The sequence below is a fragment of the Moschus berezovskii genome, chromosome 15 (genome assembly GCF_049115385.1).
Source record: "Moschus berezovskii isolate FMDL1 chromosome 15, NW_MosBer_1.0, whole genome shotgun sequence".
NCBI lineage: Eukaryota > Metazoa > Chordata > Mammalia > Artiodactyla > Moschidae > Moschus > Moschus berezovskii.
In genome coordinates this window covers 30764217-30790315 of record NC_142474.1, presented here as the reverse complement: position 1 = coordinate 30790315, position 26099 = coordinate 30764217, and the positions used below count along the sequence as shown (strand labels likewise).

Genomic DNA, 26099 nt, shown 5'->3' with positions numbered 1-26099 from the left:
GTGAGATTTTTAAGCATGTGGGGCAGGTGGTGGCATGTGTGTGTTCTAACGATCACCCTGGCCACTAATGCAGCACCCTGAAAGCATCCCTGTGTGGGGCTGCCCTACTGCATGCTGTGACATATGTATCATCCGCAGTCATAAATACTCCTTCATTCAACAAATGCGTTCTGAGCTTATTCTGTGTGTTAGGTGCTGGGCAACAAGCAATAAACACAGTTCTTTCCCTGATGGCCTTCAGGCAAGTGTGGAAGCCAAGTATAGATACACAATCACAGAAATGTCATAAAATGACACATTGTGATAATATTGCAAAGAGAATTTCCACAGTGCTGTGCGGGAGCAGGGGTTGTCCTGTTGACCGGGGGAAAGACGGCTCTGTGAGGTCCCCTTGAGGCTGCAATGCAAAGGATGCCTTGGAGGTGGCACAGTGAAGAATGGTACTGGGATGTCCCAAGCAGAGGGGCCAGCAAGTGCAAAGGCTCTGGGACAGGCAGGACTGTTGAAGGTAGGAACAGAAGAAAATGGGACAGGTAGGAGGTGGGGCTGAGAAGAAGGGGAGGCAGGTAGGACCATGAGGAAGGTGGGAGCAGAGGAGAAGGTAGGAACAGAAGGAGGTCAGATAGGCTGTGGGATCAGGCAGAAGAGGGGTCACCTTAAGCACAGGGAGGAGTGGCCTGAGGAACCTGGAAAAGTAAGTAAGTTCCATGTAGTCCCCGCCTAGAAGGTCACGTTGAGGTTTTAGACTCTGACCTTTCTAGTTGGGAAGCAGTTAAAGGTTTTAACCAGGAGTGGCTGTACCCAAATGATGTGGTGGAAAGATTACTCCATTGGCAGTGAGAATGAAATGGCTGGGCCAGAACTAAAGATAGAAAAATGAGCAGGAGGCTGTTGCCTATTTCCTCGGTCTTAAAGGGTGAAGATGAAGATGAAGAGGATACTATTTTGTGTAACATTTTGGATGGAACATTGAGAGATTTGGGTGGTAGACTGGCTATGGGCGATAAGGGGTGACTTCAAGGCTCTGTATGAGAAGCTGGAGATGGCGGTCCCTAAAATGGGACAGGAAGTGGCAGGAGGAGCAGGTTTGCTGGGAAACCAACATGCTCTCCAAAAGCTCAGCTCAGACGCTGAGGTGGGGACACAGGGCGAGCACGCCAGGCTCTCACCGATCCTCTGTAAGGCAGGTGGTGGTCCACTATAGAATTATGTATTTAATAAAAACACTTAAATTATCCATTACTGTAGAGCTGGGAAAGAAATGTCACTGCACCCAAAGATAAGATTCAGAGGCCCGGTGAGCCATTTCCAGGCTCATCTCTCAGATCACACATCTACTATGTCTATATTTGCCAAAAAGGAACAAATTTTCTAGAGTTAGATAGAATGAATCCAAGTAACATTGCTTTAAATAAAAAAAAAAGGTCAGTGTGGTCCATGGGTTAGGACTCTGCGCAGGGGGCAGAGGTGAGAAACAAAACTGCCATTAAGGCTTGCAGGGGAGCCAAAAAAAAAAAATAATATGAATGGTTTCTATAGTAGTAATTCCCACCTTTGATTCTCTGTGGATATGAAAATTTCCATAATCATGGAGGTGAGAATATGGCTATGTGTGTTCATATTAATCCATCGCAATAATCCCCTCTCCCACCTTGTGAGTTAATTTACACGCTTCTAAATGACAGGTTTAATATCAAAGGTGATGCTGTAGAGTGGAAGACTGAAATACAGGGTCTGTCACTTTATGAACTGTGTGACCCTGGGCAAGTTATCTAACTTCCATTCCTTACTCAGCGCCAAGAATCTTAACCACGTTAGGACTAACCATGAGAATTACATGAAGAATGTCACAGCCTAGGCCTAGCACACAAGAGCTACCCAATAAAAGTTGTTTTCCCTTTGTTACAAAACAAAGAACCCACACTGCAAAACCGAACGGAACGCCACGCTGGGTCCCAACATCAGTGCCCACCTTTTCCGGGCCTGCCTTCTAAACCTCAAGGTACGCGCACTGTCAACCAAAAGGAGAATGACTGAATCCAACGGACGATCGGGCGTGCGCCCATCCCGAGTTGGGCTGCGTGAGAGCTGTCCTGCCGCTCAGCCTGAGCTTGGACCAAGGCCTGGACAGCGAGGTGGGACTGAAGCCGGACTGAGGCCCGCAACCGCCCCAGAAAGAGGATCCCTGGGGCACCACGGCTGCACCGCGGAGGCAAATGTCCCCTGGCCGCCACCGTAGCGCGGAGGCCGGCAGTGCGCTCCTATTGGTCGCTGTTTTGGCGCCAAACCGGGGCGGAGGCGGGGTCGGCCCTGCGCGCCTGGGAACAATAGGAGCAGAAGCCGTAGGGAACAGTGAGGCGGCCTTTTGGGTGAGAGCTGGTGGTCCAAAGGGCCCGGTGCCTGGGCCATGTTCTGCGAGAAGGCCATGGATCTGGTCCGGGAGCTGCACCGCGCGGCCGAGGGAAGGCTGCCTGCTTTCAACGTGAGGGCGGGGTCCTCCCCAGGGCGCTTCTCTGGGGCTGCACAACCCGGAGCGGGATGGCGGGTGTGCCTGTGGTTCGCCTCCAGGGTTGTGGGAAGGTCGTGGGCAGGTCGGTTTTGGTGGCTTCCCGCGAGCGCAGGGGTTGCCGCCACTCTCCTCGCGCCCCCCGCCGCCGCCGGCGTCCTCGTAGCTGCGGTGCGCGCAGGCTGGGCGGTGGGCGTCTCTCCCGGGTGAGGCGCAGAGAGATCGGGAGACCCGGTGCTAGAGCTCAGGTGTGAGTTACACCTGGAGGTGTGGACCGGGGTAGCCCGGCCGTTAGGGCCGCGCCCCGAGGGCTGCGGTGAGTGTAGCCCCACCGGGGAGCCGGCCGTGCAAACACCCTCTCCCTTCCCCGCCGGGGAAGGGCAGGCAGCAAGGGGGCTCCGGGGCCGGGAGGTTTGCTCGTCACTACAGAGCATTTCAGAGGAGCGACGGGATTACTCTGTGTTTTGACAGCTGTCGCAGCACTTTGGGGAATGGACCGGATAGAAGAAAGGCTGGTTCAGAGTGGGTTATAAATAGACCACAGAAGAGATGGATGTGGTCCACAGCCCGGTCGGGGGGCCCTGAACACTGTGTCCTAAGACGACAGGGCTGGTAGGTACGAGGACGGGTAGAGGTGAGGAGTAGCCGGGGAGTGGAGAGACCGGCGTCTCTAGAGGCTTCACTCAGGTAGCGGAGTAAACATCTGGCGGTCAGCAGGAAGAGCCTCTGGGTAAGGTGAGTTTTGAACACTCAAGAGCAGTTAGTCTGACACTTGGGTTATTTAACAGATGGGGAAACTGAGCTGCTGGAATTAAGGATCAAGTTAAAGGGCTTGTCTGAAGTTGGAGTGTGTTGGAAGCGGAGCTTCAACTTGAACAGTTTTCTTGAACAGATTCCAGTCTGTTATTCTTGCAACTTCAGGCAGTTACCATATCTAAAAAGTTAGGAGACCACAGCGGGAGGTTCACTGGAGACACAGAACGCAGAGGGGTTGTTGTTGCTGTTGTTTAGTCCGTAAGTCATGGCCCAGTATTTGTGACCCCATGGACTGCAGCAGGCCAGGCTTCCCTGTCCTTCACTGTCTCCCTGACTTTGCTCAAATTCATGTCCATTGGGTCAGTGATGTCATCCAACCATTTCACCCTCTGTAGCCCCCTTCTCTTTCATCCTGCCCTCAATCTTTCTTACCATCAGGGTCTTTTCCAATGAATCAGCTCTTTACATCAGGTGGCCCAAGTATTGGAGCTTCAGCATCAGCATTATTCCTTCCAAGGAATATTCAGGGTTGATTTCCTTCAGGATTGACTGGTTTGATTTCCTTGCTCTCCAAGGGACTCTCAAGAGTCTTCTCTAACACCAAAATTTAAAAGCATCAGTTCTTCAGTGTTCTGCCTCGTTTATGGTCCAACTTTCAAATCCGTACATGACTACTGGAAAAACTGTAGCTTTGACTATAGGGCCCTTTGTCTGCAAAGTGGTACCTCTGCTTTTTAAAACGCTCTGGAAGAGGTCAGTCTTCATTCCAATCCCAAAGAAAGGCAATGCCAAAGAATGCTCAAACTACCGCACAATTGCACTCATCTCACACACTAGCAAAGTCATGCTCAAGATTCTCCAAGCCAGGCTTCAGCAGTATGTAAACCGTGAACTCCCAGATGTTCAAGCAGGTTTTAGAAAAGGCAGAGGCACCAGAGATCAAATTGCCAACATCTGCTGGATCATGGAGAAAGCAAGAGAGTTTCAGAAAAACATCTATTTCTGCTTCATTGACTATGCCAAAGCCTTTGACTGTGTCGATCACAATTAACTGTGGAACATTCTGAAAGAGATGGGAATCCCAGACCACCTGACCTGCCTCTTGAGAAACCTGTATGCAGGTCAGGAAGCAACAGTTAGAACTGGACATGGAACAACAGACTGGTTCCAAATAGGAAAAGGTGTACGTCAAGGTTGTATATTGTCACCTTGCTTATTTAACTTATATGCAGAGTACATCATGAGGAACGCTGGGCTGGAAGAAGCACAAGCTGGAATCAAGATTGCTGGGAGAAATATCAATAACCTCAGATATGCAGATGACACTACCCTTATGGCAGAAAGTGGAGAGGAACTCAAAAGCCTCTTGATGAAAGTGAAAGAGGAGAGTGAAAAGGTTGGATTGAAGCTCAACATTCAGAAAACAAAGATCATGGCATCTGGTCCCATTACTTCATGGGAAATAGATGGAAAAACAGTGGAAACAGTGTCAGACTTTATTTTTTTGGGCTCCAAAATCACTGCAGATGCTGATTGCAGCCATGAAATTAAAAGACGCTTGCTCCTTGGAAGGAAAGTTGTGACCAACCTTGATAGTATATTAAAAAGCAGAGACATTACTTTGCCAACCAAGGTCCGTCTAGTCAAGGCAATGGTTTTTCCCGTGGTCATGTACGGATGTGAGAGTTGGACTGTGAAGAAAGCTGATCGCCGAAGAAGCAATGCTTTTGAACTGTGGTGTTGGAGAAGACTCTTGAGAGTCCCTTATACTGCAAGGAGATCCAACCAGTCCATTCTAAAGGAGATCAATCCTGGATGTTCATTGGAAGGACTGATGCTGAAGCTGAAACTGCAATACTTTGGCCACCTCATGCGACGAGTTGACTCACTGGAAAAGACTCTGATGCTGGGAAAGGTTGGGGGCGGGAGGAGAAGGGGACGACGGAGAATGAGATGGCTGGATGGCATCACCGACTCTGTGGACATGAGTTTGAGTGTACTCCGGGAGTTGGTGATGGACAGGGAGGCCTGGCGTGCTGTGATTCATGGGGTCACGGAGAGTTGGACACGACTGAGCGACTGAACTGAACTGAACTGAGGCTTGTCATAGCTTTTCTTCCAAGGAGCAAGGGTCTTTTAATTTCATGGCTGCAGTCACCATCTGCAGTGATTTAGGAGCCCAAGAAAATAAATTCTGCCCCTGATTCCATTTTTCCCCATCTATTTGCCATGAAGTGATGGGACCGCATACCATGATCTTAGTTTTTTGAATGCTGAGTTTTAAGCCAGATGTTTGAGAGGGGTTGGAGGCTTTCCAATATGGCCCCACTAGAGTGGGAAGACTAGGTCACAAGAAACCAGCCCAAAGGTGCAGAGACTTCCCACAGGTGCTGGCTTTTCAGACTGAGTCCAGCTGTTTTTTTCGCTCAGATTTTAAGTGTTGGTTTCTTAGAAGTGTAAAATCCTGGCTTTTCTGGGTCTTAGAGGGCATAGGTGCCCCTTTTTTTTTTTTTTGCAGTCGTGCCTGCCTTTGGGGGCTGGCCACTGAGACAGCTTAGCTGGGTTAGACTAAGAATTGATCTTGATCTGATTGACCCCTCACACCCTTGACCCACACACACTTTTGAGAATCATTCCTCCCCAGCAGATGGTAGCTGGTTTAGAGCAGGGACTCTGCCTTGTTTACTCCAGAATCCCTCATGGTTAGGTCCTGTGTTTGGCAAATTGGAATGATGCACTTTGGATATCCAGAACTGATAATCGTTTGAGTCTTTAGGAAAATTATCTTGAGTTCCCAGGGGCTTACAGCTGGAGGTGGGAGCACAAAATGAGGAGTGTACATTACACAATTCCCAGTGTAAATTTTTAAAATCTAAGTCTTAAAAAAAGAAATAAAAATTTAAATCTGAAAACTTGGTTGTATCTTTAACTGAATTCTAGTAAATCAGACTTTTCCATGATATCTTTTTAACCAGTTGATGAAAGAGAAAGTAGAAGTCATGCTTTCATTTTTTGATTAGAAATGATTTCTTACATTCAAGCAGGGTTAAGTAGTGTAATTTTGTAGTTATACCAGTAGTGCTAAAACATTTTTGCTGATGCATATATTTTGGCTCTAAAAGTAGATGGGTTGCTTATCGTTGTTTTGTTTGGAGGTTTTGTGTGGTGTTTTTTTGTTGTTGTTGTTTGTTTGTCATTGTTATAGCATTATTGTTTTTTTTTAATATTAATTGAAATATAGTTTATTTACAGTGTTTCAGGTGTAGGGGTTGCATTTTGACAGACACTGTATAATATTTATGAATTTTATAATTCTAATGTTTTTATCCTTCCAAGGGAAGTTTTATTAGAAATTTGCCCAAGTAGATGGCAGAAAAACTTTGACCTTTCTGTTTTCTGTCCTAGCAGTGTGTAGGTTGTTTTGTGTGTTTTTTTTTTTAATAATAACCTTTTAAGATTATTTTCTAATAAATAATAATTTATTTACATGCTTTTGTCATGTGTTATTACTTCTGTAGACTATTGGTTTTTTGTTATTAGTTTTATTGAAGTATAATTTATATACAACACAGTACACATTTTAATAGACCTTTGAGTTTTGACAAATGTATACAGTCCTTGTAACCAGCAACCCAAACAAGATTTCTGCTATCCCAAGGATTCCCTTTTCTCTTTTGTGGCACTGGCTACCTCCCATCTGCAGCCCTAGGCAACCAAGGATTTTCTTTCCCCTACAGATTATATTTGTCTTTTTTATTGTATTTCTGGAGTCAGCATGCCAGGAATTGCAAACTTTTCTGTTTAGGGCCAGTTAGAAGCATACAGTATATACTCCTTTCTGTCTGACTTCTCAGCACAATGTATTTAAGATTATCCTTAATTAGTATGTTGATTGTGTATTTTGTTGGCAATTCATTCCTTTTTTTTTAATTGTGGTAAACAATACATAACTTAAACTTTGCCATTTCTAACCATTTTTCTTTGTACATTTCAGTGGCATTAATTATATTCCCATTTTTGTGCAACCATCACCCCTATTTCCAAAGCTTTTTCATAACCCCAAATAAACTCTATAGCCTTTAAGCAGTAACTCCCCACTCCTCTTCCCCCTCAGCCTGGGAACCTCTAATCTACTTTGTTTCTATGAGTTTGCCTATTCTAGACATTTCAGATAAGTGGAATCATAGAATATTTGTCGTTTTCTGTCTGGCTTATTTCACTAAGCAATGTTTTCAAAGTTTATGTTGTTGCATGTATCCACACTTCTGTTTTTGACTGACTAATATTCCATTGAATGGACATACCATTTTGGCTTATCTGTTCATCAATTGGACATTTGGATTGTTTCCACTTTTTGGCTGTTATGAATAATGCTGCTCTGCATATTTGAGCATAAGTTTTTGTATACACTTAGGTTTGCAGTTTTCTTGAGTGTATACCTAGAAGAGGAATTGCTGGATAATATGGGAATTTGAAATTTAACTTTTTGTGGACCCACATGGCTGTTTTCTGTAGGGCTGTACCGTTTTACATTCCTACCTGCATTGGACAAGGGGTTCCAGTTTCTCCCCATCCTCTCCAACATTTGTCATTATAGCCATCTTAGTAGGTGTGAAGGACTATTGGTTTTTCATAAGTTACATAAGCATAGAGTATTGCTACAAACTTGGTGGGTAAATTAATGAGTGTAATTTTATATGTTCCAGGAAGATGGACTGAGGCAAGTTCTGGAGGAGATGAAAGCTTTATACGAGCAAAACCAATCTGATGTGTAAGTTGGTAAGCTTGATATTTTAAAACAATTTAAGAAATACAATGTTGAAGTCAGATCATCTTAATAAAGTTTTTAGATATGATTTGATTTTTTTAATTCTCTGTGACCCTGATCATACCCTAGCTATACAAAAGTAGGATTTGTGTTAATGATTCTTATGTCTATAGGGACCAAATAGAGCTTGACACATGGTAAGTGTTCGATAGTTATTGTTGGACTGGTATGACTGGAAAGGATTTAGGATGGATCCAAAAGAGATGAGACAGGAGCAAGTAACAGACCTAACGAGTGAAGTGTATTGTTTCCATCAGGTGAGGCCTTAGTGGTTTAAAGGGAGAACAGGCAGTTTGCAAATTTAGCAGGAATAGCAGTGACTTCCAAAAGCGTGAGTGAAGTTCGCTGGGAAGTCGTGCTACAGAATGCTACAGCTTGGTAGGTTAGAGGGTTCTGGAGTTGCAGACTATTTAGAGCCAACCATGGTAGTTGGCACAGTGGAGAATCTGGGCTGAGCAACAGACTTCAGAGGAGCCTGTGACTGGGTGAAGAATAAGACGCAAGAGTACTGACTGCTGGAGGAAAATGAGGTATTCAGAGCTCACCCTGGAGAGAAGTCTGTTTGCAACATCACATTTCATCCTTGGCCTTGTTAGGTAGTGTTTTCATCAGTTAGTTAGACATAGAAATCAGTAGCGTGTTGTTAAGGTTTGGAGTACACAGAAGAGTAGAAACACTGCAGTGACTGTGTTTGATGACAGATACCGATGAACGAGGAACTGATGTGCGAGAGGTCTGCAGTAACTAAGGGAAATGGAAAGTCCTCAACTCAGGTTCCCAAGTCATTCATTTGTTCATGCAACAGATAGGCACTGGAGACTTATGAGCTGATAAAGGGCTCCGGTGTTTCCATTGTACACAGCAGAAATCAAGAGGTTTGCCCCGTTGGCCCTCAGTGTCATGCAGAAGACAGATGTTAATTGCAGGTAAACCAGGTTGGACTACCTGCTGTGAAGGAAAACACAGCACTCGGAGAGAGAGTAATGCACTGAAAATATTAATAGACTGAGAAATCCTGGAAATGTCTCCAAGGAAGAGACACTTCAGCTGGAGCCTGAATAAGTAGGTTTTAGTGAGGAAGTAATTGTGGACACAGAGCATTTCTAGTTGGAGGAAACAGCATGTGCAAAGGCCCTGAGTCATGAAAGAGGGTGGGATGCTCAGTGACCTGATCATTACCAAAGGCCAGTGTGGCTGAAACCTAGTGAGCAGGCAAAGGGCGACACCAGGTGAGATTTTTAAGCATGTGGGGGAGGTGGTGGCATGTGTGTGTTCTCACGATCACCCTGGTCACCATGTGGATAGTGGATGGTGGGACTGAGAGGGAATATGGTGGTCATGCAGGTGACAGGAAGGGTGAGTCAGACTAGGGAAAAAGAGAGCAGTTTACAGACCTATTTAGGAGGTAACTGAACAGGCCTTGGTCCAATAAGGGAATGATTTTCCTGTATTCATACCATTGGGAAATTCAGGATCCAAAATTCTGTGCCCTATCCTCCTAGTTTGGTTCTGGACAGGACAGTCACTATTACCAGTTTCTGGTTAAAATTCTTTGTCAGAAGAAATCTATTCCTATTTAATTGCTCACATGGAAATGTGAATTTTTTTAAGGAAGTTCTTGTGTAATGAAGTACTTTGACGTTAAGTTGGGTGTATTTTATTTGTGCTATTTCATTATAATCAAGAGCACACTGTAAACAACGTGGAGAATAAATGTAACGTTTGTAGAGTGGCAGAGGTGTCTGGTACAGATCTAGAAGACGCAGTACATCTATGTACATAGTACAGATCTAGAAGTCATGGGAAATATATTTTGCCTCTATTTTCAGGACCTAGAGCAAGAGCAGGCACATACATTTTGTATTTATCTGTTGCCTTTTAAAACTCCAAAGTAGATGCTTATTAATTCTGTACATATGGTTTGGTTTTGTTTTCCTTTTTTTTTTTCTCAATTGTAGTTAAGATACACACCAGTGATAGCTCAGTGGTACCTGCCAGTGCAGGAGATGTGCATTCATAGTCCCTGGGGTCAAGAAGATCCCCTGGAGAAGGAAATGGCAACCCACCCCAGTTTTCTTGCCTGGAAAATTCCATGGACAGAGGAGCCTGGCAGGCTACAGTCCGTGGGGTCAGAAAAACCAGATGCTACTGAGTGACCGAGCACACATGCTATTGAGTGTACTCAAACATTCCTAATGTTGTATCGCCACACCTTCTCCAGAGCTCCTCATTTTACAAAACTGAAACACCACACCCAGTAAATAATTGTACATGTGATTGGAAAGGGTGCTGCTTATCTGATATCTAAGGAGACATATATTTTAATAGGGTAAAACCAAAATTTTCTCCCTCTTTGTGTGAAGGACCCTAAAGTGCAAACATAGTTGAAGATCAAGAACTATTTCTTGGATGAGTGGAGGAGCATTTGACTTTAGAGTTCTTATCTCACTTTATGAGAATGAGGATTTGGAAAGATTTGATACCATAGAAAGAGGACTCTGTAGGATGAGAACAGGATGTGAGGCCATAATCTTATGCCCCATGATATTTGATCTCTTATCCCAGCATGATAAAGGGATTCTAAAAAGTGAGGCAAAAGGTTGTCTTTTGGAAATAATGGAAGTTAATCCGTGTGCAAAACGCAATGTGCCACATGGCTAAAGAAAACAATGGGAGTATGGTCCTAGGCAAATTAGATAGGTATTTTTAAATTTTTTAAAATTTTGTCCACACAGCTTGCAGGATCTTAGTTCCCTGACCAGGGATTGAACCTGTGCCCTCGGCAGTCAAATTGCAGTGTCCTAACCACTGGACCACCAGGGAATTCCCTGGCTCTTTTCTATTTTATTCTGTTAGCAAAAGTTCCGATGTAGAGCTTTTGCTACTATTTAGGTAGGTTAACTACTGACATAAATGGCTAAAAACAAGTATGGAGTCAGTAGTTAGCTGACTTTGAAAATTTAACCTGTACTCAATAGACTCTTTTCCTTAAATGTTTTACTAGGAATGAAGCAAAGTCAAGTGGACGAGGTGATTTGATACCAACCATCAAGTTTCGACACTGTTCTTTGCTAAGAAATCAGCGCTGCACTGTAGCCTACCTGTGAGTATCTCTGTGTTTGCAGGGGTGGCAGGGAGCAGTGGAGGGTTCCCATCCAAGTGGGTATCAGAAATTCTTAGAGTTGTCTCTCTTTTATGAACATTCTGAATTTTCTCTTTTTTTTCCACTTAAACATTTTCTTATTATGGAAAATTACAGTATTCTTAAAACTAGGGAATAATATTACAACCCCCCCCATGGAGCCATCATATAGGTCACAGTTCTTAACGTTATCCCATAATTGCTTCATCTTTTTTTATGTGTCTATGCTAAACATTAGACATTTTACCACTGAATAATTTCGTATGCATCTTTAAGAAATAAGGGCCTTTGGGGCCTTTTCTCACATGACCACTGTATAATTCTCATACCTAGAGCAGTGAACATACCTTCACAGCATCCATCCAGTCTATTCTTACTTTCCATGTTGTCCCAAAGGTATCCTCTTATAGTGGTTTGTTTGCCTCTGGAATCAAATCAAAGTCCACGTGTTACCTTCTGGTGGTTGAGTCTTAAGCCTCTCCTAATCAAGACAGCTTCTGATCCACTACCGTATTAATGTTCTAGGTATGACCGGCTGCTTCGGATTAGAGCACTCAGGTGGGAATATGGCAGTGTCTTGCCAAGTGCTTTACGATTTCACATGTCTGCTGAAGAAGTAAGTTAGCACTCTTGTTCAAATTTGTAAATTCAGAAACTGGCTGAGCTTCTGGCATTGTTTGTGGTGGTGGTGGTGTAGTTGCTAAGTCGTGTCCGACTCTTGTGATGGCATGGACTATAGCCTGCCAGCCTCCTCTGTCCGTGGGGATTCTCTAGGCAAGAATACTGGAGTGGGTTGCCAGTTCCTTCTCCAGGGGATCTTCCCAACCCAGGGATCGAACCGAGGTCTCTTGCATTGCAGGCAGATTTTTACCAACTGAGCTATGAGGGAAGCCCCCGGCATTGTTTTGTAATAGTATTTATAGTATTTGTCTTTTTAACATTTGCTTTTCAGTTGTTTTTGGTCTGTTGAGAACGGTACGAATAATTCTAAATGCTGTATGGAAAACTATTACTAAACAAAATAAAGGGTCCCGTTATATTAGCTGCTAGTGATCCATCAGTAGGATTCAAAACTGGCATTATTATTTGGAGGTTTTTCATAATATATGTGTGTGTACATACTTTGCTTCGGGCTTCCCAGGTGGCGCTTATGGTAAAGAACTTGCTTGCCAGTGCAGGAGACGTAAGTGATGTGAGTTCAATCCTTGGGTTGGGAAGATCCCCTGGAGGAGGGCTTGGCGACCCACTCTAGTATTCTTGCCTGGATAATCCCACGGATGGATGACCTTGGCAGGCTACAGTCCATAGGGTCACAGAGAATTGGACACGACTGAAGAGACTCAGCATGCACACAGTAACTTTGCTTATCTTTGTGAATGTGTGATGAATTTTGATTTATCCAGTCACTGAGGCACAATATTTAAGGACACAGGATTGAAGGCAAGCAAACTCATGTAGAAACCTTTTCTCTGTTTCTGTGAGAGCCTAGGCAGGTGACTCCATCCCTCCCTGTGCCTAAATTCCTTCATTTACAAAGTGAAGGTCATAACATCTGCTGCAGTGACTTCGGACACTAACTACCTAGTTAGACCAAACTTCATAGGTTAAGACTGCCCTCACTTCAGACGCCAGCCGTGGTTGGGGGGTTCCCAGGGACACTCTCCCTTCTGACCAACTGGCTCCAAATTCAAAGGTTCCCACTCTCCCCTCAGATTTGAGGCTTTTAGCCTCTTTGTATCATCGCAGAGAGGAGAGGGGAGCTAGAAGGAGGGCTCCATCACCTGTGATTCATTGCGTCACCTGTGATTCATTGCATCATGGTTTGATCAATCAGTGCAGCCTATGTCATGACACTCCAGAGCTGTGTGAGCTTCCCTGATTGACAGGACATCGTGTGCATTGTTCCACTTCAGTGTGTCCTGATCCCTCAGGGAGAGGAAGCCAAAGCTTCACATTTGGGACACCTCACCCTGGGTGTCTTTGCCTTCGGCTGGTTCTAATTTGTATTCCTTTCACTACAATACAACAGTGAATGTCAGGACAGTGCTTTCCTGGGTCCCATGAGTCGTTCTGGCAGAGTATTAAACCTGAGGGAGGGGTGTATGTGTGTGTGTATGCACACACATACTTCACTAGTGAAGGTTATGAAGATGTTTTTCTGTACAGTCTTTTCGGAGTTATCTTGTTTTATCTTTCACAAAGATCTACAGTACTGGAATAGATTTTTTGTGAATAACGTATGAGCCGAGTTGCATGTCTGTTGGGGGGGGCTTTCTTTTGTCTTAGTCTATTTGTCCTTGTACCAATTTCATACTGCTTAAATGATTGTAATTTTGTAATACTTCTTAAGTAAGTTTTCCCATCTTGTTCTTCTTTTTTCAAATGTCTTGATTATTTTTGGCTTTTAATTTCAGGCTCCTTTGTCAAGTTCGATTTTTTTTAAACAATTGGAGTTTTGATTGAGAATGACTTGGATCTATAGATCGGTTAACATTATTATAATACTGAATTATCCAGTCCTTGAAAGTGATATATCATTCTGCATTTTTAGGTACCAATATGCAGAATGACCAATACCTACTGTACCAGGTACAGTGCCTGGTTCTGTACTGTACAGGTACCAGTGCCTGGTTCATAATAGGCAGTAATAATATTTGTAGTTTGAATGAATGATCATAGTAAGCATGCATGTGGGCATGTGTGCTGTTTTTGAAAGGGTTAGTGTACAGTTTCTGCACATTTATTTTCTTAAGGCTTTGTCAAATGGCCATCTTTATGTTTCCAGATGGATTGGTTCAATCGTTACAAAAAGTCCCTTGCTACCTACATGAGGTCATTGGGAGGAGACGAAGGTTTGGACATCACACAGGATATGAAACCTCCAAAAAGCCTATATATAGAAGTAAGTACACCTTTTAAAAAAATGAGTGTTCTTTGATGCATAGAGTGTGCTGACTTTTGTCCAAGGGAGGGGGTATATGTATATAGGCATACCTTGGAGACACCATAGGTTTGGTTTCTGACTCACAATAAAGTGAATATTCACTTAAACGTGTCACACAAATCTTTTGGTTTCCCAGTGCATGTAAAAGTTATGCTTATACTAGTCTATTGAGTATGTGTTAGCATTATATACATATTTTATTGCTAAAACATCCTGCTATCTGACAATGCAGGGTTGACACAAATCTTCAGTTTGTCAAAAAAAGAAATTCAATATTAGAGGAGCACAATAAAGCAAAAAACAAATGAGGAAACATAAACCCAACCCAAAACTACCTGTGGGTGGTGGTGGGAATAGGATTGAACAGCTAAAAATTTTTGGCTGTACCTGTTTTAAAAGTTTTGACTTTAGAACCATGTAAGTATTTTCAGTTCAGTTCAGTCGCTCAGTCGTGTCCAACTCTGCACAATCCCATGAATCACAGCACGCCAGGCCTCCCTGTCCATCACCAACTCCCGGAGTTCACTCAAACTCATGTCCATCAGTTGGTGATGCCATCCAGCCATCTCATTCTCTGTCGCCCCCGTCTCCTCCTGCCCCCAATCCCTCCCAACATCAGACTCTTTTCCAGTGAGTCAACTCGTCACATGAGGTGGCCAAAGTATTGCAGTTTCAGCTTTAGCATCAGTCCTTCCAATGAACACCCAGGATTGATCTCCTTTAGAATGGACTGGTTGGATCTCCTTGCAGTACAAGGGACTCTCAAGAGTCTTCTCCAACATTTGTTAAAACAAAATGAAATCAAAGTGAAAAACCAACCCAAAACTCTCTTTGGCAGCTCCTTCAGTTTCCTTGCTCTCAGTGCTAACCTACACATATATTCAGAGATTTGCCATTTTTCTTCCTCCCCAGCAGTGGACACTGGAACCACTAGTATGCCTCAGTGAGGAATACTAAGCCTAACTACACAGAGCCTAATACTTCCCTGTACGTACATGTTTGGTCCCCAGCTACTTGATGGTTACTTCATAATAAAAAATAATTTAGATATTATAAAACATCAGTTTTTGTTTTCAGGTGCGGTGTCTAAAAGACTACGGAGAATTTGAAGTTGAGGATGGTACTTCAGTGCTATTAAAAAAAAATAGCCAGGTATTTACTGTCTTGGGATACTTTAAATTTTGTAAGAGTGTTGAATGATGGAAATGTTGGAGTCAGTAGCTAAACAAATATCATCTTGCAATGATCATTTGTGTCACAGGCATTAAGTTTATCATAAAATATCCTTTTATCCTTTTTCTAAAGACTTGAAGCAAACGTTGTGTATAGTAAGAAAGGGTTAATACCGCTGACCCTTAAACATCATGCAGGGATTCTGGGTACAGTCAGACCGCCTGCTCCCCACAGGCTCTAGGTGCACGGGCTTCTAATTGTGGCAGCACGCAGGTTTGGTAGTTGTGGCGTGTGGGCTCTGTGGCATGTGGACTCTAGGGTTTGTGGGCAGAAGCCTTCCTCCTGATGAGGCTTTGTCTCTCAGTATCACTCTAAAACTGGGGTGACTTAAAAGCATCAGCTACTGTAGTGGACATTAAGAGGCTTCTAACATGTCTGAGCACATCAGAAATAAGTTTTCTATAAAATCTGTGTTATAGATCACCCACATAATGTGAAATATTAATAGGGAAACATTTTCCTACCATACAGTCCTTTATTCTTGACTCTATGGGGCATGTTTCTCATTGCCCAGAAATGAGAACAAATGTCTTTAGTAGACATTGGAATAACTGTTTAGTGAACAACTCCATTTTTTTTTCCTTTTTTTTTTCACATTTCATAGTCGAAAGACTTAAAAACTTCAGTTAAGTTAGACATCAATCCTTGGCCCATGGGTCTTCATGACTGGCAGGAGTTTCTTTGGTCATGGGTCCCACATGAGGCCTTGAGTTTGTGAAGAGCTGCGAGGTGCGTGGTGTTGCTGAGCGGCATCCGCTTCCTTGAGTACTTGCCGTACTCTCTCCTTCAGTTCACCTTCTAGAGTTCTCTACGCTGCACTTTCTAATGCACTGTTTTTCATTTTTACTCAAGTATCTATGTCTGTCTAGCCGTTGAGATTTCTTTGGTCATCTGTGAGCTTGAAAAGTCTTCCTGCCTCACTCCCTGTACCTCCCCACTCCAGAATTTAGTAAATGTTCCCTTCTTTGTTAAGCCTTGCTGTTTGGGAGGGAATGAGACCAGAAGATGCCATTCCACCTCAGAGTGAGAGCAGTGTGCTCTCTGGAGACACGGAGGATGAGCCTTAGCTGGGCACCATCTTCCTCACGTATAGCGTGTGGCCGGCATCCATAGGTTACAAAGACTTTTCATCCTTGAAAAATATGGGAGACTAGTTGCACTGTTAGTAGAGGAATGACTGTTCAGACATAGATCCTCGAAGAGCTTTAATGGAGAAGATACTCCTTCCGTTTGCCTCCTTAGTGAACTGTTGCCGCATCCCTTGTGGTCTGCAGCCCAGATCACCTCTACCTGGCTTTCCTGTGCATAAACCTAAAAATGCAAACACTAAGGAAAATACCTACTAGAATTCAGAAGTCTTTAGTTTAAACTTAAGCAAAGTATGAATTTGTTTATAAAATTCAGGTTTTAGTACAGCTCTAAGTAACATCAATTTCAGTTGATGAAAATAGCAAATATACTTAAGCTTAGCTTTTAACTACTTCACTGGTGCAGTTTGAAATATTCAGCATGCATTGCTGCTTTTTAATGACACAACATGTGATTTAAAATAATGCTCTTCATTCCTCTTCCTCCCCCAACCCCTCAGCACTTTTTACCTCGGTGGAAGTGTGAGCAGCTGATTAGACAAGGCATTCTGGAGCACGTGCTGTCATGACCCCTGACCAGATGGCTGCTAAGAATCCCTGCTGGTGTGAGACTGCACCCAACCAAAGTCACTTCTCCAATTCCCCAAGGCCCACTGCTTTTTGGTTCTAAAACAGACATTCTTTAACCAGGAACGCTTGGCAGAGGAGTATGGTTTGTTTTTTTTTTCTTTTTCTCTTTTCATTTGGATGTTAGTTTCTCTTTTATTTCATTTCTGAATATAATTCGATTACCTTCCATGGTAAACATATTTGTGAATCTACGTTGTATGTTTGTACTTTGAAGTATCGGTTCTTAAAAGAGAATTTGCACTCTGGCCGTAGAGAGACTCCACAGACATCCACCCTGCTGTCCACAGCTCTAGAGCGAAGTCTAAGATCAGCGTTCTAGCAGATGCTGTGGCGCAAGAGAATGCTTCCCGGCTCATGTACGGCGATCTTCTCATTCTGTCCTCACAACATGCAAGCAGTTTGATTTTCTTTTGTATAGGCTTCTCCCCTTTGTGTAGTAAGTTGTATCTGTAATCATAACGTTTCTACAATTCCCAAAAGACGATCGTGCTTTTTAGTTTCATCACAGTAAACATTTGTTACATGTTCATCTCTTTTAAACATTGAGGAAGAGTTTTACCTGGATGTATAGGGAGGTCTTATGTCCCTTTGCCTCTTGTATTGTTGCTGGAAGTGTGCATTGTGCAGGCCAGGGAGCTGAATTTCTGAAGTTTGTGTTTCCAAATCATAGGGCCAGGTGGAGCTGGTGGTCTGTAAAGAACACAGTGGATTTTGCCCATTTCCAGCAGTGGTGGCTAATCTGACTCGTGCCTGTCTGCAAGCTTGTGTCACAGGACGTGCATTTTGGAAAGGGAAATTGAGATTGGGCCTAGGAAAGGAATTTTGTGCAATTTCTCCCCAAGAGTCACATTGACCAAAAAGTCATATGAAGAGCTAATCAGCTAAGTGGAGGGCAATTTCTCCTGCCCAATAAAATGATAGGCATCAGAGAAGCACCAGGTGAATGGCCTTTCTCCACCAGTCCCCTCCATGACCAGCCCAGTAATCTCAGAGACATTCAAGTTTAAAATACAGATAAACCCAGTACCTGGCACTCTCTGTGCAGTGTATTTCTTAAACGGGAATATTACTGGCCAGAATTATACTCAAGTAGTCAGGCTATGGAGAGCCTCTACCTAGGGTGTGGATCTGCATATTTTCACAACACATGTATTAATACTTAGTCTGCAGGCGGCCCTTGGCAAATTCTTTTCCAAGCTGTGCAGCTCACAGGATCTGTTTCCTGACCAGAGATTGAAGCTGTGCCTTGGGCGTTGAAAGCACAGACCCCTAAAATAATTCCTTCCATAGATTCGTAGCCAGATCAGATTTTCATCTGAATCTCTGCCAATAAACAATAAGGAAAACTTCCCTAGTGAATGGGCTGGATGATGTTTTAACTGTAGGTCAGTGGTCACTTCCCTTGCATTCTATTCTTCCAAGCATGTGGAAACATGTGCAGGTGAGCCCAGAGTCCATGTGAGTCAGCTGTGAGGAGGAACCTGCGGTAAAGGCCATTGCCCTGCTACCAGCCCAGCATCATTCCTGTATATATACCATATGATGTACTTTTCTGATTCATTCCCAAAATAAAATAATAAGTATGTTTCTTACTTGAAGTAAATGTATACTGGTTGAAAAATTAAAATTTTGTAGGTTTCATTGATTTATGTTGATTGGTCCTAAATAGTTGTGGCTAGAATTTTAAAATACATGTTTTTTTATTTAAAGGTAATAAGTACACAATTAAAAAGATAAAAGAAAACATACAATGTAGAAAATGAAAAGAAAGAAAGAAAATGAAGTTGCCCAGTTGTGTCCGACTCTTTCCGATCCCCTGGACTGTAGTCTACCTGGCTTCTCTGTCCATGGGATTTTCCCAGGCAAGAGTACTGGAGTAGGTTGCCATTTCCTTCTCCAGGGGATCTTCCTGACCCAGGGATTGAACCCAGGTCTCCTGCATTGCAGGCAGACGCTTTACCCTCTGAAGTTCCTATTTTACCTCCAGTGTGCCCACTGTTAACTCATTACGGATATAAAGTATAATCCCACTTCGGGTGTTTTTCCAATGAAATACTTTCCAGTTTTTGTTCCTAATGTGAATGAAATCTTTTCTATTTTCTAACTGGTTTTGGATGATAAATATTAAAAAGCAGTAAATTATGATGACTTTGCCACTTTGCTATATAAAGTTATTTCTTTTTCACATTGATTTTGTCATCTGGAATTTTCAGGAAAACGTTGACTACTGCTAGTAATAGCTGGCAGCTTATCCTTTTCCTAACTCGACCTGAATGACACAGTCTTCTTCATCTCTCTGCCCCATACTTCTCCAGGAAAAACTCGTTAAGACTTGTGGCCTCCCTCAGTGAAACCTGAAACTTCAAAATAAATTTAAAACCATAGCAAAACAGTTGTAATTAACAAACATGATTTTTTCCAAATGCAGTTTTGAAACTTGAGTGATGATCATATATGGTTTCTCGCTTAACTCCCTAAAGTTACAATTACATATATATAACTTATATATATATCATATATTATTATAATAATTATATATTAAAATAATTAAAATATAATTATATTATGTATTATAACATATATTGTTTATATATTATAATATATAATATATATTGTAATTTATATTTATAACATTATACATATTATATATTATAGTTATATATATTACATATATATAACTGCACTATCTTACAGTCCATTTGTAACATTCTTCTTGGCCATGGTGTGTTAACCGAACTGCAAGGTTTGATTTGCTGTTATTTTATTGTGGAATTTTGCAACTTTGAGTGATGCTGTTTTATAGTGCTTAGCAAGAGGGGATGAATGTGTGTGTATTCACATGTGTGTCTGCTTTGTCAGTGTTCAGGGTTAAGAAGGTAGATGTGCGTGCTGCTAGTTTTCTGAATGACTAGGCCTGGTAGTGGACTAGTGCCATTTTCTGCCAAATTCAGTCAACTAATACAGCCCCAGGTGCTCAGAGTCAATGAAGAGGCCACAGGAACCACATAAAGGCAGAATAGCAAGAGGCCCCACCGTCAGACGGGGTGTCAGGGTTCTGGTGTCAGTTTTTAGTGGTGCACGTTCCTTTATTTTTCATAGAAATGTACCTTTTAAAATAGCATTAATACCTATAGAACTATCTCAGTATGAGTCTTCTTTGGAGAGAGATACTTGATGAATTTTTTCTTTAGTCTGAAGTCAAACTTATCTACTTTTTCTTAAGTAAATTTCAGTTAGTCTTCTTTTCTAAGCATTTTTAATCTATATTTTGAAATGTTACAGAATTTTTTCTCTTTTCACTACATATGATTATCCTTAATATGTGTCTGTCTTTCCTTTTTGGTCTTAGTCCTGTAACTAGAAGAAGCATCTGTAATGATACTGTATTAATCCTTTAGGATGTAGTGCAGGGAGGTGCTAATTTCACATGGTCTACTGCTTTTCACAATTGATGGTATTTTAGGATGAGTTGAATTCATTCTGTTTTGTAACTTTATAAAAACAATGTTTTAATATAGTACAAAATTCAGTAACAAAGAAGGTAGCCATCTACAAGTCAAGACAGAGACCTCAGGAAAAACAAACCTGCTAATAAGTTTGGGTTTCTAGCCTCCAGAATTGTAAGAAAATAAATTAATTTTGTCTCAGTCACCCAGTCTGTAATATTCTGTTTTGGCAGCCCCTGCAAACTAATAGAGGGTGTTTTAGTATCTTTTTTTTTTAATGTATTTCCCTAATTGAGAGACACTTGAGCAGTTTCCATCCTTTTGCTGTTATAGACAGAGCTATGTGAGTAACCTTGTCATGAGAAACGCTGGGCTGGAAGAAGCACAAGCTGGAATGAAGATTGCTGGGAGAAATATCAATAACCTCAGATATGCAGATGACACCACCCTTATGGCAGAAAGTGAAGAAGAACTAAGCCTCTTGATGAAAGTGAAAGAGGAGAGTGAAAAAGTTGGCTTAAAACTCAACATTCAGAAAACTAAGATCATGGCATCCAGTCCCAACACTTCATGGCAAATAGATGGGAAACAGTGAGAGACTTTATTTTGGGGGGCTCCAAAATCACTGCAGATGGTGACTGCAGCCATGAAATTAAAAGATGCTTGCTCCTTGGAAGAAAAGCTATGACCAACCTAGACAGCATATTAAAAAGCAGAGACATTACTTTGCCAACAAAGGTCCATCTAGTCAAGGCTGTGGTTTTTCCAGTAGTGATGTATGGATGTGAGAGTTGGACCATCAAGAAAGCTGATCGCCGAAGAATTGATGCTTTTGAACTGTGGTGTTGGAGAAGACTCTTGAGAGTCCCTTGGACTGCAAGGAGATCCAACCAGGCCATCCTGAAGAAAATGAGTCTCCTGAATATTCATTGGAAGGTGGATGCTGAAGCTGAAACTCCAATACTTTGGCCACCTGATGTGAAGAACTGACTGATTTGAAAAGATCCTGATGCTGGGAAAGATTGAAGGCAGGAGGAGAAGGGGATGACAGAGGATGAGATGGTTGGATGGCATCACTAACTCAATGGACATGAGTTTGTGTAAGCTCCGGGAGTTGGTGATGGACAGGGAGGCCTGTCGTGTTGCAGTCCATGGCGTTGCAAAGAGTCAGACAGACTGATTGACTGAGCTGAACTGAATTTATTAATAGAAGCAATACTGTTCATATTAGTAACGAGAAATTTTTCTGCTTGCATAAAGCTTATATCAGAATTGTGTAAGCCCACTGATAGTTAACAGTAAAATAAACCAATACCTATTTATTTATTAAAACAATTGTTAATCAGCATGCTACTGAAAGAATATATGAGGTCTGGCTGCTCGCTGCTCTAAAGCCAAAAAACAGGCCAGGTTGGCAGAAAGGAAAGTGCTTTATTTTAGATGCTGGCAACTGCGAGGAGCGGAGTGGGAGTGGTGGATGTCCCACCACTGACATACGGGGGGGTGAGAGCTTTTATAGACACAGGGTGGGTTGGGGGTTGGGAATGGGGGAGACGGGCTTCATGCAGAAACAGCACAGTCAGCTCTGACTGTCATCTTGAAATTGGTCATCAGGGTCTGACCAGTGCCATCTTGCTTTATGTACAGTTAATCTTCGGTTCCAGGGTCAGTTTGTTCCCATTTCTTTGTGGCCAGTTCTCTGAATTGTGGCAGCTCATGTCCTGGGTACAGTCTGGTCATCATCTAGTTCTCCACCTGATGTTTTGATATCTATAAGACAGCTCACAGGATGTGGCTCAGAATATTATCTACAGACCTAGAGAAAGAACTAAAGGTCCTTGACGATGCTTAATGACAGTATTGTTATTGTCTAGTCTCCTTTGACTGTTTTCCTTTGTTTCAGCATTTCTCATTTCTCTGCTTAAATTTACTTTTTGACTGAAACTCTCCACAGACAAAAGGCAGGCGGAGGACATGGTGGGGGCGGGGGACCTAGGACGACAGGGTCCTGCTGTTTCAAGCACAGACATACATTCAAGGAAAGATTAAAACAAGTGAATGAACTCAGCAATGACAAATCCTGCCTGTTTACCAAGATCACTGCCTCTCGTAGTGCTGGTATCGGAGGCATGGCCTGTCTAGTGACACCTCTCTTTTTTAATTAAAAATTTTATATGTATTGTATATATACATATAAATACATACATTTATATGTATTTTATATTGTAATTTATCATAATATTTGGCTGGTGCCAGTCTAGCACAAGGGATATTCGAGGTGTGGCATGTGGGATCTAGTTCTCTGATCAGGGAATAAACCTGGTCCTCGTGCATTGTAAGTGCAGACTATTAGCCACTGGACTGCCAGGGAAATCCCTACCATGTCCTTTAATCACTGTTGACCTTCCTGGGAGGAGGTGGGAATAAAACAAGAGGAGAAGATCATACAAAGCATTGATTAATTCATTAATCCAAAAAATGTTCAAATTTTAAGGGAAAACATAGCATGTCCTCTGTCTGTAGAAAACCTTTAGACTCCCAGGCTTCTCTGAGTTCCAAAGAGTACATTTAACAAGAGACATGAAAACACACAGAAAGAAAAGAAAACTGTCAAAGAAGACAAAACAGTAACTTAGCAATTAAACAAAGTCAAGGACCTATGTTCCTCAAGGGCTGTATATAATATTCCTGTATGTGTAATCAATAATGCCCAAGGATTATCTCCTTTCTTTCCCCCTTCCTTCCTCTTTTCCCAATATACATGGGAATCTGTACCTGTAACCTATACACGGAAATCTGTATCTCTGGGAGAGAAGCCACAGAAATTTTCTCCTACCTTCCTTCTTTGTATACACAGAAAACTGTATCTGACATACATAATCCACCAGGACCTAATGCTCACCACTCTGTTTGACCTGTGACAAAACGTCCAAAAAAGAGTAGACATATCTCATAGATATGTTATACCTGAATCAGGCAGCTATATACAACAATCAGAACACTGCAAATCAACTATACTGCAACATAACATCGGCATGATATTAAAGAGAAGGAAAATGAAGCAGTGCCTTCTTTATTCCTCCTGACTTCCCTGTCAGGCTGCTGGACTGGGGTGAGTTTGACAGAACCTGACAGGGTGCCCTTCATTGAACCTTTTTTAAATATCTACTGTCTGCTATGTTCTGGCTCGGACCAGACTCCTCAGCAGGATCCAGGCCTCCAGGGACTTGGGAACAACTATTACGAACCCTGTACATGCTCTGGTGCTGGGCATGAACACACTCAGCAGGGTTCTGTGGACCCAGTAGGAATTAGTCCAGTGTGTGTGTGAGATGCCTTATGGGGGAAAAATACTGAACACAAGCCCTTAGGTGTTTGCTCAGGTACAGTTCACTAATCCACAGCCCAGGATGCTGACTTTCCCAGGAACCAGAGATGTGCTTTAAAAAGTGCAGCCGCCTGTACACATTTCCTGTAACTACAGCTGGAACAAAGACGCTGACCAGCACCTCTAATTCACAAGGCCTGGGCTTTCGGTAAATGACAGCTGCCCTCGGGAAAACTCCCAGGGTGGGGGGTTGCAGAAATAAATTCCAAACACAACAGAGTTTCAAGAAGCCAATAAATTTTCCTTACACCCTTTAATGTAAAGGAAACAAGAAAAAAAAAAGCAAACCACCACAGGAATAGATGCACAGCATCCCTAATTGCTGCAGGAACGCCAATCAAAACTGGTGAAATCAAATCCCACCAGTCAGACTGCCATCCTCACAAGTCTACAAACAAATGCAGGAGAGAGCTGGCATGTGAGGTAACCCCACTACGTGTTCAGTTGAAACACACTGACAACAGCCACTAGAAAGCACAGCCTCCAAATGTCAAGGAAAAAAAATCTCTTAACAGAGCCAATCCTAGTGTTGAAGCCACGCATTCCAGGAAACAAACTCACTCAGAAGGACAATGCAGATAGTGGAGTGCAGTTTATTACACGGGGGGACCCAAGGCAGAGTCTCCTCAGCCAAGGACCCCGACCAGTTTTTGTGAAAACCTTATATACACTAAGTGTACATGCTCAAACCCACCTCCCCAAATTCTCTGAAAATAGTCTGAACAAAGGAAAAGAAAGGTATAATCAACGTTAACCCATGCTTCATATGCCTTAAGCCTATAACTGGACAATTATCAAAAGGCCTGTGGTCATATCCCAATAAACATAATAGAATTTATGATTCTATTCAGTTACACAGATAATTAGGGTATTATTTTAGGCAACAGAGAGTCTAGGTACAAGCCCTGGGGTTCTTCCATCTGGGGGGGCCTGGCTTTCTAGTTGGTATGTCGTTTCCATAGATACTGGGCAGATAACTCAAAGTCCACAGTCTGGCCCAAGATGGAATCCTGCTTTCAAGATGGAGCCTGTTCTGTCTGTTTCCTCCTTCACTAGGATCAGACATCCCCACACCTGGGCCAATATCCTGAGAAAGTCATCATTCAACAAAATCACGTGCAGCCCAATATTCACTGCAGCTCTACTTGCAACAGCCAAAAAAGAACCTGCAAAATGTCCACTGACAGATTAAAGGTTAAAGAAGATGTGTTACGTATAGACAATGGACCATTACTCAGCCATGAAAAAGCACCACTAAAATTATGAAATTATGCCACTGTTTGCTAGGAGGATGGAACCTTGAAGGATCATATACTAAGTGAAATCAGCCAGACTGATTTCTGAAAGGAAGACAACAGCCTTTGATGTCCCTTGTAGGAAAAATTTAAAAAGAGACACAAAGGAACTAAGTTACAACCCAAAGAGAGACTCTGAGGATTCAAAGACAGAGGGTTCCCTTTAAAAAAAAAAAAAAGCGCAGGGATGAATTCAGAGGTAGGGACTTATATATACACAGAAATCTGTAGCTGTAATAGATAATCCAAAAGGATTATCTTTTTCCTTCCTTCCATTATATACACAGAAAACTGTAGCTGTCATAGATGCTCAAGAAGGACCTGATGTTCAGCAACTGGAACTTTGCTTGAGCTTCTGCAATAATCTCTATGGCAAAAGAATTCAAAAAGGAAGAGATACACTGTATATATATATATATGTCATAATTGAATCAGGCAGTTGTACACTAACACCAACACCAAACTGCAAATTGACTGTACTCTGACATAGCTTCAGCATGAGATTAAAGAAAACAGAAAAAAATCAATGCCTAATTTATTCCCTGCAACCTCCTTGATTTGGGCTGCTATCCCATCCCTGGAGCCTGAGCCGGCTTGTGTCTCATGTTTAAACTGAGGTGGGTTTGAGAATACAGCCAAACTATTTAAAAAGAAGATAGGTAACCCTGTGATTTTGACCCCGTAAGGTAAAATAGCCAAGACTGGGAATCAAGCTAATTGTAGAAGCACAGTTAAATTGATACAGACTATGCAGTACATGTACACAACGCAGTATTTCTCAACCACAAAGAAAGTAGGAAATAATGCCAAGGCTGGCCACAGGAAAGAAAGTAGAGATGATCA

General features: G+C 42.4%; 1 protein-coding gene, 1 non-coding gene and 1 pseudogene across 3 annotated transcripts; 1 reads left to right on the top strand and 2 right to left on the bottom strand.

Annotated features, from left to right (window-relative positions):
• LOC129560728 (melanocortin receptor 3-like) overlaps positions 1-2409 on the bottom strand; it is a 29277-nt pseudogene extending 26868 nt beyond the window's left edge.
• Positions 2304-21031, top strand: GINS1 (GINS complex subunit 1). Of its 2 annotated transcripts, XR_016039149.1 has the most exons (8): positions 2304-2482; positions 7969-8033; positions 11095-11193; positions 11758-11848; positions 14018-14134; positions 15254-15328; positions 16998-17209; positions 20907-21031. XR_016039149.1 is itself a non-coding variant. In XM_055432936.2 (7 exons), exons 1-7 carry the CDS (start codon positions 2408-2410, stop codon positions 17064-17066), a joined length of 591 nt encoding a protein of 196 aa, XP_055288911.2. In that variant the 5' UTR covers positions 2304-2407; the 3' UTR covers positions 17067-19272. The 2 variants fall into 2 exon arrangements, 1 of the variants encoding a protein (XP_055288911.2); XM_055432936.2 differs by lacking the exon at positions 20907-21031 and having other exon boundaries at positions 16998-19272.
• On the bottom strand, positions 10841-10913 carry TRNAQ-UUG (transfer RNA glutamine (anticodon UUG)). The gene has a single exon. It is a non-coding gene; the product is annotated as a tRNA-Gln (tRNA).
• Positions 21032-26099: the final 5068 nt, after the last annotated feature.